The 16,148-nt window shown below is 40.9% G+C and overlaps 1 protein-coding gene across 1 annotated transcript in view; it reads left to right on the top strand.

Annotated features, from left to right (window-relative positions):
* usp11 (ubiquitin specific peptidase 11) overlaps positions 1–10,320 on the top strand; it is a 127,010-nt gene extending 116,690 nt beyond the window's left edge. The window contains exons 19-21 of the mRNA XM_039773957.1: positions 1,845–1,960; positions 2,287–2,375; positions 9,754–10,320. Of these exons, the coding sequence (XP_039629891.1) occupies positions 1,845–1,960; positions 2,287–2,375; positions 9,754–9,918 (370 nt within the window). The 3' untranslated portion in view covers positions 9,919–10,320. The remainder of the gene's footprint in view (positions 1–1,844; positions 1,961–2,286; positions 2,376–9,753) is intronic.
* The last annotated feature ends 5,828 nt before the right edge of the window (positions 10,321–16,148 follow it).

Below are 16,148 nucleotides of genomic sequence, written 5' to 3' on the forward strand. Positions count from 1 at the left end.
ATCAGCTGACTTCACTAGGGAAGCACAACACTCAGAGAGGTCAGAGATAAGCTCAATATGGCTGATTAATGGATGTCTCCTTTTAGCTCTTGCCACAAAGCGCTCGCCACTGAGCCAGAGAATGCGGGTTTGCAGCTCATCAGCTGTTCACAGCACAGATCCTCAAACTGAGATGCTTCATGTTGTGGGTGGGATTTGCACTGTGGACAGGTGGAGTGTAGTGGTGACACTGCACAGAGAAGGTGGGGTCTAACATAGTGAGAGATCAGCTGATGTCACCAGGGAAGCACACCACTCACAGTAGTCGGAGACAAGCTCTTGGAGGTTGACAGATGCAGCTTTACATTTAGCTAAGGCCTAAAGCACTTGCCTCCTGAGCCAGAGAACATGGGTTCACAGTTGCCACTGACAATTTACCACAGTGCTTTGAAATGTATAAAAACAAAAGTCCTAAGCGAACGAGAGAGTAGATCATGTGTACACAGTCAGTGCTGGTGAAACACTGACAACAGCCAAGGGGTGCAGTTAGGGAGGGGCAAGTGTGTGAAACTCACATTCTCACAGTCACCAGCTCCCTGACTGCTCATTCAGCACAGTCTAGGTTAAAAGTATAGTATTTATGCACTTGGTACAGTATTCACAGTAAAGCTTTTATGAATCATAAGAAATGTGTATTACACTTACAGGCTTGCTTCAGGTGATGTTGAACCACCTAAATCAGAGCACGGATAATCGGGGTTCTGTTGTAATCTAGAAATCTAAATTATCATTAGAGACTTTGATAGAATGTAGGTATGGAGTGACTTGAAGGAGATGAAAAAGTAAAAATATTAGATTTGAGTAGGAGGTTTAAAACTTGTGTTTTAAAAAACTTCTGTTGCCATTATGAGAAGAATCTAGGAGTCATAGTGGATGTCTCACTGTCTATGTCTAGACCATATACTTAAGCCATTAAGAGGACTAATAGATTGTTAGATTTTACAGCATGATGTATAGAATACTAGTCAAGGAAAGTTATTACATTTAAGAATTCACAAGTGAGGTTTCATGTGGAGTACTGTGTATAGATTTAGTCTCCATATTATAAAAATAAGGACACAAGAGAGTAGGATTTTAGGGACCTTCAGTACTATTATGATGGGTAGGATTGGTAGACATTTTGGACCAATTTGTCTGTCCTTGTCAAAATTTTCTAAAAATTCAGAAAGCAAAGTCGAAACATTGTCTACTTCCATCTATTAGTTTTTTTCCTCTTCTGTTTACTTTTACATTTTTTTTTATTATAAACTTAAGACCCTACTCGCACACTCTCTCACATTTCAGTGCAGCACTGCTGGATGTTCTGACCTTGCTGGTACTTAGATGCTCTATTAATAAGAATCAAACTGTTCCCTGTTCACTGTTAAGCTTCAGTTTAATTCTAATTCTAATATACTTGAGAAACAAGAATTTATGTGTGTCCTTGGCCTTCCCTTAACAAGCAAACATTTTGTACCACTTCATGATTAAACATTTTTCAGAAAAGATTTGAAGGCTTTTATATAAAAAAGTGTTAAGGACAAAATGTAACCGCAAAAGAATAAGCAGAGTGCCACAAATGATGAATAAAATAATGCATTAAGAACAGACGTTTTTCTATGATACTGTGTTCAATCCCTGATTGGGTTTTCATTTATGTGTATATACACATTTTTAGTCTGTGTGTGTTTGTTTGTTGTATTTTAGCATTTGAACATGATTTGAAAAAAGAGACATTGTTTGTGTTGAACTTTTTTGCTAATCCTAACCTCATCAAGTTTGCAGTGTTGCAGATTTTAATCAGTGTTTTGTCTTGCTGCCTGAAGGGATCTGGACTTCTCTAGGTATCTACTGAAGAAGACGGTTCCTCAAGATGAACCTCCCAGCCGCTATGACCTTATTGCTGTTTCTAACCACTATGGGGGCCTCAGAGATGGGCACTGTGAGTATTTATACTTTTTAGGTGAAAGGGAACCAATGAGAGGTCTCTGCTAAGAACATAATGATGACCTCACTGGACAGACTCTGTTTTAGTGCCTTGGGGTGAGCTTTGGTAGAAGAAGACATAAGAATATGCATTTCTTGTTCTTAAAATCACCAAATTTTTCTGGGAACGTGCTTCTCTGTCCTGATTTTGTGGAATGTTTGTAGCATATTTTACCATATTAATTCCTGATAATCCGTGAAGAGGTAAATATATTTAAATAATTTAGTAAACTAGAATTGCTCCTGAAACCTAATGTTTGAAAAAAAATGCTATATTTACAGATACCACGTTTGCAAGGAATAAGGATAGCGGCCAGTGGTACTACTTTGATGACAGTAAAGTTACATGTACTACAGAGGATCGCATTGTAGTAAGTGGTTCCACCTCTTCTCACTCAAAACTTTTTGGTTTTGTTTATTTATTGTAACTGGAGACTATATTGGAAGACCCTTTAACTTAGAGTCTGGTACATTTTTGTGTTTAGCCAGCGTCACACTGCATAACTTTTCCTTAGAGTCTGGTACATTTTTGTGTTTAGCCAGCGTCACACTGCGTAATTGTTCCTTGCAAGTTTTAGTTATAGACTTAATTTACACAATCATGGAGAGTTGTGGCACAGCCTGAAACTGCCAGTCATGAAGTGCGTCATCCCAGTGACACAGTTAGTATGCTTTGCAACTTGCCACAACAAAAATCAGATGGGTTTGATTTTGTCTTAAAGTCTTATGCGTGGTCTTTTGTATGTGCAATAGTTGATAACCAATAAACATTTAGCCTGAAGTACATTGCTTAAAATATGAGGCATGTAAGAAAAGAACAAAAGTGTGTGCTTGCAGACAGCAGAGTTTGTCTGTCCTATGTCTTATGCTTGTTAATCTTCTTCTTTCGGCTGCTCCTGTTAGGGGTCACCACAGCGGATCATATTCTTCCATATCTTTCTGTCCTCTGCATCTTGTTCTGTTACACCCATCACCTGCATGTCCTCTCTCACCACATCCATAAACCTTTGCTTAGGCCTTCTTTTCCTCTTCCCTGGCAGCTCTATCCTTAGTATCCTTCTCCCAGTATACCCAGCATCTCTCCTCTGCACATGTCCAAACCAATGCAATCTCACCTCTCTGACTTTGTCTCCCAACCGTCCAACTTGAGCGGACCCTCTAATGTACTAATTTCTAATCATGTTCATCCTCGTCATGCCCAATGCAAATCTTAGCATCTTTAACTCTGCCACCTCCAGCTCTATCTTCTGCTTTCTGGTCAGTCTCCCAACCCATATAACATAGCTGGTCTCACTACTATCCTGTAGACCTTCCCTTTCACTCTTGCTGATATCCATCTGTCACAAATCACTCCTGACACTCTACTCCACCCATTCCACCCTGCCTGCACTCTCTTTTTCACCTCTCTTCCACAATCCCCATTACTCTGTACTGTTGATCCCAAGTATTTAAACTCATCCACCTTCGCCAACTCTACTCCCTGCATCCTCACCATTCCACTGACCTCCCTCTCATTTACACACATGGATTCTGTCTTGTTCCTACTCACCTTCATTCCTCTCTTCTCTACAGCATATCTCCACCTCCAGGGTCTCCTCAACCTGCTTCCTACTATTGCTACAGATCACAATGTCATCAGCAAAGATCATAGTCCACGGGTCTCCTGTCTAATCTCATCTGTCAACCTGTTCATCACCATTGCAAATAAGAAAGGGCTCAGAGCCGATCCCTGATGTAATCCCACCTCCAACTTGAATGCATCCGTCACTCCTACCGCAGACCTCACCACTGTCACACTTCCCTCGTACATATCCTGTACAACTCTTACATACTTCTCTGCCACTCCTGACTTCCTCATACAATACCACAACTCCTCGTGAGGCACCCTGTCATATGCTTTCTCCAGGTCCACAAAAACGCAATGCAACTCCTTCTGGCTTTCTAAACTTCTCCAATATCCTCAGAGCAAACATTGCATCTGTGGTGCTCTTTCTTGGCATGAAACCATACTGCTGCTCACTAATCATCACCTCACTTCTTAACCTAGCTTCCACTACTCTTTCCCATAACTTCATGCTGTGGCTCATCAATTTTATTCCCCTGTAGTTACTACAGTCCTGCACATCCCCCTTATTCTTAAATATCAGCACCAGTACACTTCTTCTCCACTCCTCAGGCATCCTCTCACTTTCCAAGATTCCATTAAACAATCTGGTTAAAACTCCACTGCCATCTCTCCTAAACACCTCCATGCTTCCATAGGTATGTCATCTGGACCAACGGCCTTTCCATTTTTCATCCTCTTCATAGCTGTCCTTACTTCCTCCTTGCTAATCTGTTGCACTTCCTGATTCACTATCTCCACATCATCCAACCTCTTCTCTCTCTCGTTCTCTTCATTCATCAGCCTCTCAAAGTACTCTTTCCATCTGCTCAACACACTCTCTTTGCTTGTGAGTATGTTTCCATCTTTATCCTTTATCACCCTAACCTGCTGCACATCTTTCCCAGCTCGGTCCCTCTGTCTAGCCAATGGGTACTGGTCCTTTTCTCCCTCCTTAGTGTCCAACCTCTCATACAACTCATCATACGCCTTTTCTTTAGCCTTCGCCACCTCTCTCTTCACCTCTCGCCTTATCTCCTTGTATTCTTGTCTACTTTCTGCATCTCTGACTATCCCACTTCTTTGCCATCCTCTTCCTCTGTATACTCTCCTGTATTTCCTCATTCCACCACCAGGTTTCCTTTTCCTCCTTCCTCTTTCCAGATGTCACGCCAAGCACCCTTCTTGCTGTCACCCTTACTACATCTGCAGTAGTTTCCCAGCTGTCTGGTAACTTTAAACTGCCACCCAGTGCCTGTGTCACCTCCTCCCTAAACTCAACCTTGCAGTCTTCCTTTTTCAACTTCCACCATTTGATCCTTGGCTCTGCCCTCACTCTCTTCCTCTTCTTGATCTCCAATGTCATCCTACAGACCACCATCCTATGCTGCTTAACTACACTTTCCCCTGCCACCACTTTGCAGTCTTCAATCTCCTTCAGATCAACTCTTCTGCATAGGATGTAATCTACCTGTGTGCATCTTCCTCCACTCTTGTACGTAACCCTATGTTCCTCCCTCTTCTTAAAATATGTATTCACCACAGCCATGTCCATCCTTTTGGCAAAATCCACTATTCTCTGACCTTCTTCATTCCTCTCCTTGACACCATACCTACCCATCACCTCCTCGTCTCCACTGTTCCCTTCACCAACATGCCCATTGAAATCTGCTCCAATCACCACTTTCTGTCCCTTGGGTACACTGTTCATCACTTCATCCAACTCACTCCAAAAATCTTCTTTCTCACCCATTGCACACCCAACTTGCGGTGCATATGCACTAACAACATTCATCATCACACCTCCAATTTCCAGCTTCATAATCATTACTCTGTCTGACACTCTTTTCACCTCCAAAACACTCTTGACATACTGTTCCTTCAGAATAAACCCTACTCCATTTCTTCTCCCATCCACACCATGACAGAACAATTTGAATCCACCTCCAATCCACTTGGCCTTACTCCCCTTCCATTTAGTCTGTTGCACACACAATATATCAACCTTCCTTCTCTCCATCATATCTTCTAACTCTCTCCCCTTACCAGTCATACTGCCAACATTCAAAGTCACTACCCTCACTTCCACTCTCTTTACCTTCCTCCTCTCCTCCTGCCTCCAGACATGTTTCCCCCCTTTTCTTCTCCTTGTTCTTCTTTGGCCAACAGTAGCCTAATTTCCGCCAGCACCCTGGTGGCGGTCGTTGTTAACCTGGGGCTCGACTGATCTGGTATGGAAATTTTTATTGTTGTCCGCAGATTGATTTGGCAAAATTTTACACCGGATGCCCTTCCTGACGCAACCCTCCCAATTTATCCGGGCTTGGGACCGGCACAAAGAAACACACTGGTTTGTGCATCCCCTGTGGCTGTATAAAGTCTTATGCTTGTTAATACCGTGACAAAATGGAAGAAGGGAAAAGTACAGGCCAAGATTATGGGAGAACTCAACATACCTACCACCTTTGCTGTCTAGCAGCACTTTAATTGTATATGAAAATGCTTTGCAAGCTCAAAACTATGCTGAAAAGTCATGAGAGAGTCAAGTAACCTGCCATCTCATGTGATTTGCAGTCATGTAATTAGACACTCTCAAGGCAACAAGATCATGCAACCGCTGACATTAAGCATGAAATGCTCTTTGAGTTGAAGTTGTGTATTATGGCACTGGCTTTAGCCTATATCTGTAGCAGGTACTTCTGTGTAGGATGCTGAATGGATGGTGTGATTCGGAGGAAAAGAAGATGCAGTTTAGTTTCATAAAATGTAGATTAGTAATTTCTGATGTTACTGCGTACATGTTGTCATTGTGAGCAATTCATTGGACTTGTCTCTCCTCTAGTTTTCAAGAAAAGTGTGTATCTGGTCAATCAAGTTCTTTGAATTTGCAGTGCAATGCAGCACAGTTTGCCTATTCATGTTCTTTGGCCTGCATCAAACTTCACAACTTTCTAGCGTTTTTCGGTCATAACTTTAATTTATATAATCTTAGTGAATCGTTGCTGGTCTTGGCGTGCACCTGCTGTGGAAGTAATGACCATCACCCCATGGGTGACCTAAAACTGCTAAGAGAAAACGGGAATAAACCATTTATTCTCTTGGAAGAGGGAGCACTGCTATTGCAAGACACTGCAACTAAATGGCTCACAGCATACCGTAACAAGAGGTGCCCCTCTTCTGCTTGTTGAGGCCTTTTTTATACACTAGTAAAGGTACAAAATTAGATTGTTTACATCATACAAAGTTTTTTTTTTTTCTTCTTCTTCATTGGTTGTTTCCAGTTGCTAACCGGACACAAGGCAATAGAAACCATACTATATTATAAGGGAGCATGGTCAGCAGAAACACAATTGTCCTATGGACAGATCATTCATTTCCAGCATTGCATGTGAGCTTTGCCATTTTCAGCTCCTTTCTTTGTCTACAAAGAAGCTGAAGGCAGTTTCCTTTCTCATGCAGTAAATAAAACATATAGTTTCCTGCTGACAGCCTAATATAGTCTACTTGCATCCTGTCTCAGCAGCCCAAAATTTCTAAAAACACCTTTCAATCACATAGTAAATGTACTAAATGTGCTTAATTACTGTAAAATTTAAAATATAAACTTCACAACTATTACAAATTATAACAAGACAAATTAACTACCATACTGCGAATGCCAGTCATGTAGTGTGACATCCCCAGAGAGTCGGTAATAGGGTTCTGCAAGGGTGGGCTTCTTTGTGAGCTGACAACGAGTGAGCACTTAGCAGAAAGTGCAGTGCATACAATTTGAAAAAAAAGGAAAGACGTAAAGTTGGTGTTTTGGACCACACAAACAAGACAGACTTGTTGGTCTGATTTCTTGTTTTTGTTATACTATAACAAAATGGAAAAAGATGGGCCGAGACTGCGACTGGATTCACTCTACCCAGAAACCATGTGGACAGCCACCAACGCTGTCAGGCTGCACATTATTTGCGTGTCATGAGTTTATGATACTTTGGAAGTTTGAAACTTGGCTGAGAAGTTGTGAGTGAGTCACCTGTCATCTCCTGAGATTCTTAGCTATATAACACTGAAACAAAATTTTCCAAATGTTTTGCTTCTTGAAAGTTTTTTGTGATTATTATAGACAACTTCAAGCTTAACACAAATATAATTTTAGACCGACCATACCACGTAGGAATTGGGAGAAATGCAAAATTAACATTTATTGAATTTAATGTGCTTAACTCTTTCAGGGCTGGTGTCGACTTCTGTCAAAAGGAGGAGTTGACGAATTATAAACGGTGACAAAACCAACCGTTATCTTTTAGTTGGGCTCTTGTTGCTAGAAGGAAAGTTAGCTTCATTGGTTTGACCGAGATTTCCTGCACTCGCATGAGTAGCACGGCGCAAACAACGGCAAAAATGGGACTGACATCTAGCGAGAGATCAAAGTGAATGCGTAAAGCAAAATACTCCGTGGACGCGGTTTTGCCTATTATCTCTGAACTGGACTATGACTTGCCGGACTCCGATTTTGATACAAGTAATCGAAAATGAATCTGAGGTTCCAGCTTAAGCTGACTAGTCCCCAGCTATTCATGGTGCTGAACAGGTTCAAGTAGCTGACACGCGCCAATGGCACTTGTTCGCCAGGAGGACTGCCACTTAACAATGTTTGTCACTGACTGCACCTGTATTGGTTGGGAAGAAATCCCAATTGTGAATGCAAGAAATGAATCTTTAGCAACATGTTGCATGTCATGGTTTTGTATGTTTGACGCATGCTGTCAATCATCTGGGTGTAGTCTGGTGCTCTGTAGTTGCCAAGGAAATTCCTTAATCTTGGCATCAGTCTCAAATATCAGAATCCTTCACCTTCATTGTTCATTGCCTTCCCAAAATTTTTCATCAGTCCAGGCTTTATAGAAAGAGGAGAAAAACCCATCTTCATTGAATCAAGAAGTGATTTATGTGCCACACTGTTCTGCTCTCGAACCAAAATGTTTTATGAAGTGTCCAGTTCTTTTTAGTGTAAGGAGACTTTTTATTATAGCTGTCCCATTCACAAATGAAGAAATGGCACTTGGGATATGTGAACTGCAGTCTTGCCACTACTTTTAGATGTCCACAGTTGTAGTTGTTGTTCTGTATACTGTGAGGGGGAAAAAAATTTAAAGGTGGTTTTTGTGATCAGTGGCCTAAATCCATACGGTACGCACAACAGTGTTCAGGAAAGAAAATCTTTGTTGTTCATTTTAATTGGACATTCACAAGGCAATGAGATCCAGCAACTGCAGTCATTAAGTCTGACATATTCTGTTTCAAGTTCAAGTGTATTGTCATGTGAATAGTAAGGAAACACATTTCTCTGTACAATGAAATTATTTCTTTGCTGTCCACACCAAATGACAAAACCAACGTATAAAGATAAACATAAATAAAAAGTAGCAGATAGATAATAAGTAACAGAGGCAGCATAAAGTATAAAAAGCAAAATAAGTATAAAGTATAATTGTGCAGGTAGGTGTGTGATGGACAAGTCAAATACAGTTGTGTGAGGTTCATAGAATGAGGTGGCAAATGGTTATAAACTCGAGTCAGTTATTCAGGAGTCTAATGGCTTTGGGAAAGAAAGAGTTGTTTAGCCTGGAAGTCCTGCATTTCATACTTCTGTACCTGTGAACAGTTCGTGTTGGGGGTAAGTGGGGTCCCTGAGGATCCAGGCAGTTCTGCGGACTCTGCAGTTGTAGATGCTCTGCAGAGAGGACAGTGGAGACCTTTTGATCTTCTCAGCAGTCTTTACCACTCTCTGCAGGCGTTTGCTGTCCATTCTGTTTGACTGAATGTTATGTAGTGTGACGTTGGCTTTACATTTAGTGTGCAGGAAATTGATGCAGCACCATGATGAACACACACACAGTGTGGGAACAGTGGGATCTGAATGTTAAAGGTTTTGTTTTCAAGTCCCACATCTTCGCCACCAGACCACTCTACCTGTCATGGTATTTATTCACTATAAATAGTACTGTGTAAAATGAAAATGAATACACACTTTCAGGATACAAACTTCTACCCGGTTTGAATTTACTGGAAAAGATGAATAATACTGTGTGTTTAATAAAAGCCAGTCCACGTGCCTCTTAATACAGGTTCTGTGTCTTTGTCTGTCTTCGTAGACGAGTGCAGCCTATGTTTTGTTCTACCAACGTCAAGACAAGATTAGCAAGCCTGCTTTATCCAAGCCATCCACCAGCACATCTGACTTTATGAAGGAGGCTTCCTTCTATGGTAAGGAGGAAGCTGATGGAGAGGACTCTTGCCCCAGCATGGAGACTGACTGACATGGACGGACTGAGGCCAGGAGTTGCTATTTTTTATGTAAATTTTTGGAGTCTTTTCTCATAGGACTTGAATCTACCTTCCCTGAGGGGCAGAGAAAGGACACAATGTTAAATCTCAGGCTGGAGCTGTTCTGGGATTTTAGAGCACAGAGAACTGTGATATCGGTACCATTGTGGCTGCTCTGCTGGGTACGTAGCAGTCATTGATCAATGCAGCCGCTAGAACTGAGATGTCTAGTGCAGAAATGCAGTGTCATAGCTGTTGCTCTTGAAATCTTGGATTTAATGATGCTGGGTTTAAAAAAAAAACAAAACAAAACAAAAACAAACTGGCATTGTTGGGTGGAAATATCTATTGTTTGTTTCACCTGCTGATAGTTGACTGTTTGCACACCACTTTTTTTTTTTACAATATAACAGCACATTTATATGAATTGTTGTAGTTGATTATAGCATGGTACAGTTGTGATGGTGGCCCTGAGCTGGAAGGACATCTCATAACTGCTGGTGGGTCTCTCATAGAGTGACAGCACTCCTCTTCAGCAGGCTCCACACAACTGAGTCTCAAAACGCTTCTGCCATGCAGAAATTCTTTGGAGTGGGCCTAGCCCACTTTATCTTTTTTTAATTTGTCAAGATCGATAGAGTGGATTCAATTATTTTTGTGGAAAGAGCGGTTCCCCTTTTTTGTGGCTCTGTAAATTGCCACTGTAGTGTGCCAGCACTTTCCACTTCTTTCCAGGGAGAGAGGATCCATGCTGTTACCACTTTTCCATCAGTCATCTTTTATATGTCTTTTTTAAGCTAATAATTCCTGCAATGCCAGTTTCTTTTGAAACCTTGAAATGTGATTTTTATTTTGAATCTCATTAGACTTGAAAGTTCTCTAAAGATTTTTATGCCAAGATTTTTTTCTATACAAATTATATTGGATAGATATTAAAAATGAACTTGAACGTGCAAGAAGATGTGGTATTTCCATACCCTCCCCACCTACCCACCTGCATATCCTGTAAAGGCTGAATCTGCTGTGGACAAAAATCTGTAAGCTGGAATTGTTTTTCTATTGCATAATTTGCATATTATCAAAACCTGCATTTGTCTTTTATATTTTTATATTTATTTTAGTTTACAAAAAAGTTGCAGATGACAAAAAAAATTCAGATTTGCAATGTAATTTGGGGCCAAGAGGGCATAGTGTGTGGCCAAGTTTTATTGTCCCATTGCTTCAGTCAGATGTCAGACTGGATTTGTGAGCTGAGTTGGACTAGCCAGATAATGTTATGTTTACACGCTACAGGAAATCTGAGCTTCCCCATGGAACATTTCATGTGAGCATGCTTTCAGATGGCAGCACCCACAATAATAATTTGGAGAAAACTACTTGCCCTAAATTCACATAATGCTAACAAAAGTGCAAAATACGGAGGGCCCCGAGAGGTCTGAGACCCCCTAATAAACCCCATGGACCTCCTGCAAGCCTGAAGATCAGTAATTTTGGGTGGTCGTCCCTAAAGAAAAAAAAAATTATAAATAAACATGCTGTAAATTACTTAGTGCCCTTTAGTGAGTTTATAACAGAGTGCAGAAAGCCTTTAAGGTGCAGGAGTAGACCGCAAAAGGGGCGGGGTGAAGTGAGTGAGTGGCGGCTGACTGGGCGGGGTTAGGCGAGTGAATAGTGAGTGGCTGGCTAGGCAAGGTGAGTGAGTGGCTTTGCTGTGTGATGCTGGGTAGTTTTTGTTTGTAAACTATACTTATCTTGTACGTAAGATATGCGTATCCTAGCTGACAATATTCGCCATATCGAATTTATTGTATATTCCATACTTCCAGAGTAAGATTTCAGTGTTTAGCTAATGGGAACCACTCGACTACCTCAGGGTTATTTTGCACACTGCTTCTAAACTTATCTGATTATCTCAAATAAAAATAATTATGAACCAGGGCATTTTATGGCATTCTTGCATTCCAAGGGGTGCAATACACGCATTTTTGCGTTTCATTTCATTTGCCTATTATTTTCACCAAACAATTAAGTGCTTTTTGTGCAGACCAACCGGCAAATCAACAGTGACACACTGCTCTCAAATATCCAAACCAAAAAATGCACATTGCCAGAGTGACGTGTAAAGGTGTGACAGCACAGATGATAACTCAATTTCCTGTGAGCACAGCATTAATGTGCATACGACGGCCTCCCTTGTTAATTTATCACAAGCCATAAGTCTTCTATAGTTGCATTCTGGTGTATGCACTCGTCTCTGTGTACCAGGATAGTGTTGAGGATTGGCTACCAGGGCCATTTACTGTAAGCACCAGATCTAGAATTTTAGCGTCACTCTTCTTGGAGAGAGGATTTGTTAGGAATTAAACTCTGAGTGTGGGGACATTTTAACCTCCTTAGTGTTACATTTTTTACTCAAACACGTAAAAAGCATTGTATTTTTTGGCTTGAAAAAAATGACATTTTTATTAAATCTCGTCTTTCAACTGTAAAACATGCAAACCACTAAAAGTACAAAGTCATTTGGATTCCCAGAATCCCTTTCGGTTTCACTGTCCGTTTCAATTTCACTACCTGAAAACCAATTCACCTCGTCATCCCTGCTAATGAGAGGTGTTTCTTACGAGACGCTATTATGAGGCTTGGAGAATACACGTTTACACCAATGCCCAGGTAAAGCTCGTGCCCGACGCTTACATGAGACATGACTATACCGTTGACCAAATAATGTTCAGCACTAATGATGTTGGCACTTTTACAGCCCGAGTAATCCTCAGTCTAACACTTACATAAGACACGTCTATACCGCTATCCGACTGACATTCAGGTCTAATGCTTTTAGCACTGTTTTTACAGCCTGAGTGACACTCGAGTCGAACGCTAAGGAGGTTAATATTGTCAGGTATTGACAGAAATTTGACAAGTGTACCTGCATGGAGCACAAGTGGAGAGTTGCGAAGTTTAGTGGACTTTATTAAGTGTGTGAATCTCAGTAAGACGAGACAGAGGAGCCCAAGTGGCCTCCTTGACAAAGCTACAAGCACATCCATTTCCAGAAATCACTAAAATAAAACTCAAGTTGAGTCTTTCATACTCTTGTGTAAACATTTTAAAATTCTGGTTTTACTTTATTGAAGGCGATGTACAGTGTGGCCATGGCTGAGGGTGGGTTAGTTGAAAAGCTAGTTTACTTAATTTGGAAGTTAGAAACAACCAAAGTTTTATGTTTTTTTATGCATGTTGAAATAATGCTAAATCAAGTTTTCAGCCTATCTGCCTGACCCCCACTATAGCTTACAAGTTTTGATTTGTGTTATTGTTTTCAAATTTGCAACGACCATAATTCATTCCAAAACTCTGGTCGTAAACCAATTTGTAAGTGTACCGAGACGTTAGTGAACCGAGGTTCCACTGTACTTACAGTGCCCAGAAAAAAAAACAAACCAGTCGCACATTTCAATACTCAATTAAATCAACTGTAGCTTTGAATTATGGCACACAATGTTTCAGTGAGCTTATGCAGTGTCTCAACGTTTAGTTTCTTGTGTTCATTTTTCACAGACAATTTTTTTTGACAGGAGAGTCAAACCTCGCCGTAAAAACATCTCCACCAAATTCCAAAGAATTTCAATGGGGTTAAGGTCAGGATCTGCGACGGCCAATTCATGTGGGAAAATGATTCTTCATGCTCCCAGAACCACACTTTCACAATTTGAGCCCAATGAATCTTGGCATTCTCGTCTTGGAATATGGCCGTGCCGTCAAAGAAGAAAAAAAATCCATTCCTGAGATGATCTGGGTACTCGGCTGGCTTCATTTTATTGCTGCAAAACATGCTGAGCCTACATCACACCAACTGAAGTGACCTCAGATCACAACACTGCCTCCAGAGGCTCCTGCAGTGGGCACAGTGCATGATGGGTCTATCACTTTATGCACTTCTTTCAATTTCGTGGAACAAATGTGGTTGGGGGAAAAAAAAATCTTAAATGATTGTGATTAGGGAATCACTAGAATGTTTGTTGAAGCCAAATCATAGAAAATTAACAGAAGGTCTGTCTATCTTCATGCCCTGATGCGACCATCATACTCTGAAACAGGGTAAATCTGGACTCGTCAGACCACATGACCATTTTCCATTGCTCCACAGTCCAATCTTTATGCTTCCTAGAAAACTGAAGTTGTTTTTTTTACTGATTAGCCTCACTAACCAGTCATTCTTTTGTGGCTACACAGGCATTAAGTCCCAATCCTGGAAGTTCTCATCACATTGTACATGTGGAAATGCTCTTTCTTTCACTGCTAAACACAGCCGGGAGTTTAGCTGTCGACTTTCTATGACACCAACAAGCATGATTTCCAGTCATGATCATTCGATACATTCAAACTACTGCTTTCCAAAAAACAAACCTTGCTTCCCATCTATATTTTGCCAAAAGATGTAGACAAGCCTGAAAGATATGGGAGTAATTTTTTATGGACAGATGAGACTTTTGGCTTAAATCAAAAGCGTTCTGTTTGGAGAATGAAGAACACTGCATTCCAGCATGAGAACTTCATCCCATCTGTGAAATGTGGTGGCATTAGTATCGAGCTTTGGGGCCTGTTTTACTGCGTCTGGGCCAGAACTGCTTGCAATTGTGGAGATGAAAATTAATTCTGAATTATATAGCGAATCCTAAAGGAAAATGTCAGGACATCTGTGCATGGACTATGTCTCAAGAGAAACTGGCAAGTGCAGCAAGACAATTACCCCAAGTGCACAAATCGTTTTACCAAAGAGTGGTTGAAGAAGAATAAAATAAAAGGTTTTGTTGGAATGGCCAAGTCAAAGTCCTGACCTTAACCCTATAGAAATGCTGTGGAAGGACCTGAAGTGTGAAGTTCATTTGAAAAAACCCAGCAACATCCCTGAGCTGAGGCAGCTTTGTGTGGAGGATTGGGCTAAAATTCCTCCAAGCCGATGAGCAGGACTGACCAAGACCAACTGCAAATGTTTAGTTGCAGTTATTGCTGCAAAAGCGGGTCACGCCAAATACTAAAAGCAAAGATTCAGATACTGTTGCCACTCACAGGTCTGTAATACTGGGTGATTTTCCTCAATAAATAAATAAATGTTCAAGCGTGATATTTCTGACCCATTTGTTTAACTGGGTTCTCCACATCTACTTTTAGGACTTGTGTGAAAAGCTGATGATGTTTTAAGTCATATTTATGCAGGAATATGGAAAATTCTGAAGGGTTTGTGAACTTTCAAGCACTACTATATATATAGATGTGTCATGTCTGCTGCCCTTCCAAGCTCGACTTTTGTTATTCCTGTTTTTAAGTTTCAGTCCTGGCCCTCTTTGATGTGTCACAGGATCATATTAATCTTGCCGGGTGCTGAGTGTGCAGGAGTTGGCCACAGTCCGAGCACCCTGACTGAAAGCGACAGACGGTTTGGATGCTTCAGTATCTGTAAGTCAGACGTGTGAAATCTCGGTTTGCCATTTTATACTTTGGTGGAGATGAGTTTAGTGCTTTGGCGTGACGCGGGATCAAATTAGCACTTGGCCGTACGTCACTTCCTTCACTTCCCTGGCCATGTGCTTGCGGTGTGAACTGGGAACAAAATTTTAGCAAAAAAAAAAAAAACAAGCAGGGTGGCATTGGCAGGAGTAACGACGTCTGTCCGAGTTATTGAGCCATTAGGGAACAGAACAGAGCGAATGGCATTCATACGTTGTTGTGGTTGGCGGGGCTGCACCTCTCCACTGTGGTGTGCTAATGAGGCCGACTGCTTAGGCGTCCGTCTTAATTTCAGCTCCTGCTTGGTAAGGAGGGATTGTAGGATATTTTTTTTATTAATTTTTTCCATAAACTCTGTCTGTTTGCAACATTTTTTTTCAAATTAACTTCTGCCGGAGTAACGACCTGCGATATCACAATAGCTTCTCGTATTATGACTACTGAGTAGGAAGCCGTCCAGCTAGACCAGCATCTGACCGGTTTAATATTAACTGCAAGATACTCAAAAAAATAAATAAATAATAAATATCCTGGTCTCTCTATTTGAGACTTTGTAAAGAAAACAAAAAATATTTGAATTCAGTCTCACGTGGATGTTTTTCCGAATGAATGTGTATGGTGGAGCTTTTGTACTTTCAGAAATTAGTTGGCTGTGTTTAAAAAAACAAAAAAAAAAAACAAAGTCTTAATGCCCGGAAAGGAGACAAAGCCGTGA

The sequence above is a fragment of the Polypterus senegalus genome, chromosome 13 (assembly GCF_016835505.1).
Source record: "Polypterus senegalus isolate Bchr_013 chromosome 13, ASM1683550v1, whole genome shotgun sequence".
NCBI lineage: Eukaryota > Metazoa > Chordata > Cladistia > Polypteriformes > Polypteridae > Polypterus > Polypterus senegalus.